Source organism: Oratosquilla oratoria, chromosome 23 (genome assembly GCF_046742065.1).
Source record: "Oratosquilla oratoria isolate Oo_2021 chromosome 23, ASM4674206v1, whole genome shotgun sequence".
In the NCBI taxonomy this organism is placed as follows: Eukaryota; Metazoa; Arthropoda; class Malacostraca; order Stomatopoda; family Squillidae; genus Oratosquilla; species Oratosquilla oratoria.
In genome coordinates this window covers 2,145,623-2,147,340 of record NC_134799.1, presented here as the reverse complement: position 1 = coordinate 2,147,340, position 1,718 = coordinate 2,145,623, and the positions used below count along the sequence as shown (strand labels likewise).

Sequence of the window (1,718 nt, the reverse complement as noted above, 5' to 3'; positions counted from 1 at the left end):
CTCTGAGTATGAGATCCTGTCCATGACAAAGAGTCCCCAAAAGATGTTGGCGCGACGATGTCCCACGGCGTACTCCTCACCTCCACGGACATTTGGTCTTCAGCTAAGGCTATGACGCAAGCTGGAGAACTGAGTGGGTGGTATAAGCCTACTGCCACTTCAATAATCCTCTTGAGGACCACCCCCCACACCCCCACCCCCACGCCTCCGAGGACACAACGCCCGCGAGCAAACAAATCGATCGTCTTTGGACCTCTGGGCACAAGCGGTAGATCGAAGACTCTTGTAATATAATCGTCTTAAGGAACCCTTAAGCCTGAAGGACGAGTGATGTCAGGGTCTGGGTCATCTGCCAGGTCACTTGGGAGATCTATACCAAGGTCATTTGCATTTGGTTAGGTAAAACTTGAGCGTTTGAAGATCTCATTGATTCTATGGAAAATTCATTAGAACCCGTACAAGGACGCGTGTGTGTATGTGTGTGTGTGTGTGTGTGTACGCGCGTGCGTGTGTGCGTGCATGCATTTACCTAACTGTAATGTACAGTAAAGGGGCAACGCTCGTTGAGTTCCGTCTACTATTCTCTAATTTTGTAACATACCTAGACTCAAATTCATGTACCTCGTACAATTCCAACTTAATCTATATCCTTGATTCCCAATTATCATATTTAGATTTTAACCTATGTATTGTTTGAGCTTGGGCTATATCACCTTCTAAGCTATTCCACAGATTTAAGCATCCATATAGAAAACTGCATTTCTTCATATCCTTTAGTCATGTGGTCTTTCTTATTTTACTTTCATGAACTCTAAATCACCTCCCGTCTTTAAAGTCTCCCCCATATGGGCCCCCTCCCTTACCGTCTGCTTCAGTCTTCGTTCCCATTCGACCTATATTTCGTTGACAAATCCTTCATTCATCCTATCGAGCTGGAAGATCTATCTCCATCTTCCCCTCATGACCTCACAAATTTGGGTTTCCGATTTCAATTCTCCTTGAAGGTCCTTTTCTTCGTTCGACTTCGGTACGATTGAAATTCAGTTTTTTATTTGTCTTGAAGTTCATAAATATTCTGATAAATTTTGATAGGTTCTTAATCCCTCTATTACCTTTCCCGGTTTGTACGTTTGTTCTGTCTGGTGCCAAGCATTTTGATTGATTTGATAAACACACCCCTTGATACTAAAAAAAAAAAAAAAAAAAAAAAAAAAAAAAAAAAAAACTACTAAACTCGGCGAGTGAACTCAACTCTTCAGAAGTTTTCTTTCTTTTTTCATCTTCTCATCTTTAGAAAGATTAAAAGTGACCAATGAGCGGGCGAAATAATTGTTAACATTCTATTAACAAAATGTCACAATTTGCTTATTTTACAAAACGAGATTTTTAGATTTTCTTTATATACATACTGTATATATACAAAGATTTATGAAATATTTCAGATTTTTGTCGGGAGATCAACTGATTTTGCTTGCAGTGACGCTACATATTTTTTCCTTATTTTATTTTGATCCAAGACCCAATTTCTTGGTCTATAAATTGGTAAATGTAACTATAAGACGTTCATAGATTGTATAACTCACGTTCTATTTAGAATCAAGAATTCGTTAAATAATACATGAAAATGTGTTTTCAAGCTTACTTGAATGCATATTTTGACCCCCAGCAACCATGGAGACAAGTTGTATCGCCTCGTTTACATTTCTAAACTACACTGT

General features: G+C 38.9%; 1 protein-coding gene across 1 annotated transcript in view; it reads right to left on the bottom strand.

Annotated features, from left to right (window-relative positions):
* Positions 1-103, bottom strand: part of LOC143037860 (uncharacterized) — an 11,617-nt gene extending 11,514 nt beyond the window's left edge. The window contains exon 1 of the mRNA XM_076206444.1: positions 2-103. Within this exon, the coding sequence (XP_076062559.1) occupies positions 2-24 (23 nt within the window). The 5' untranslated portion in view covers positions 25-103. The remainder of the gene's footprint in view (position 1) is intronic.
* Positions 104-1,718: the final 1,615 nt, after the last annotated feature.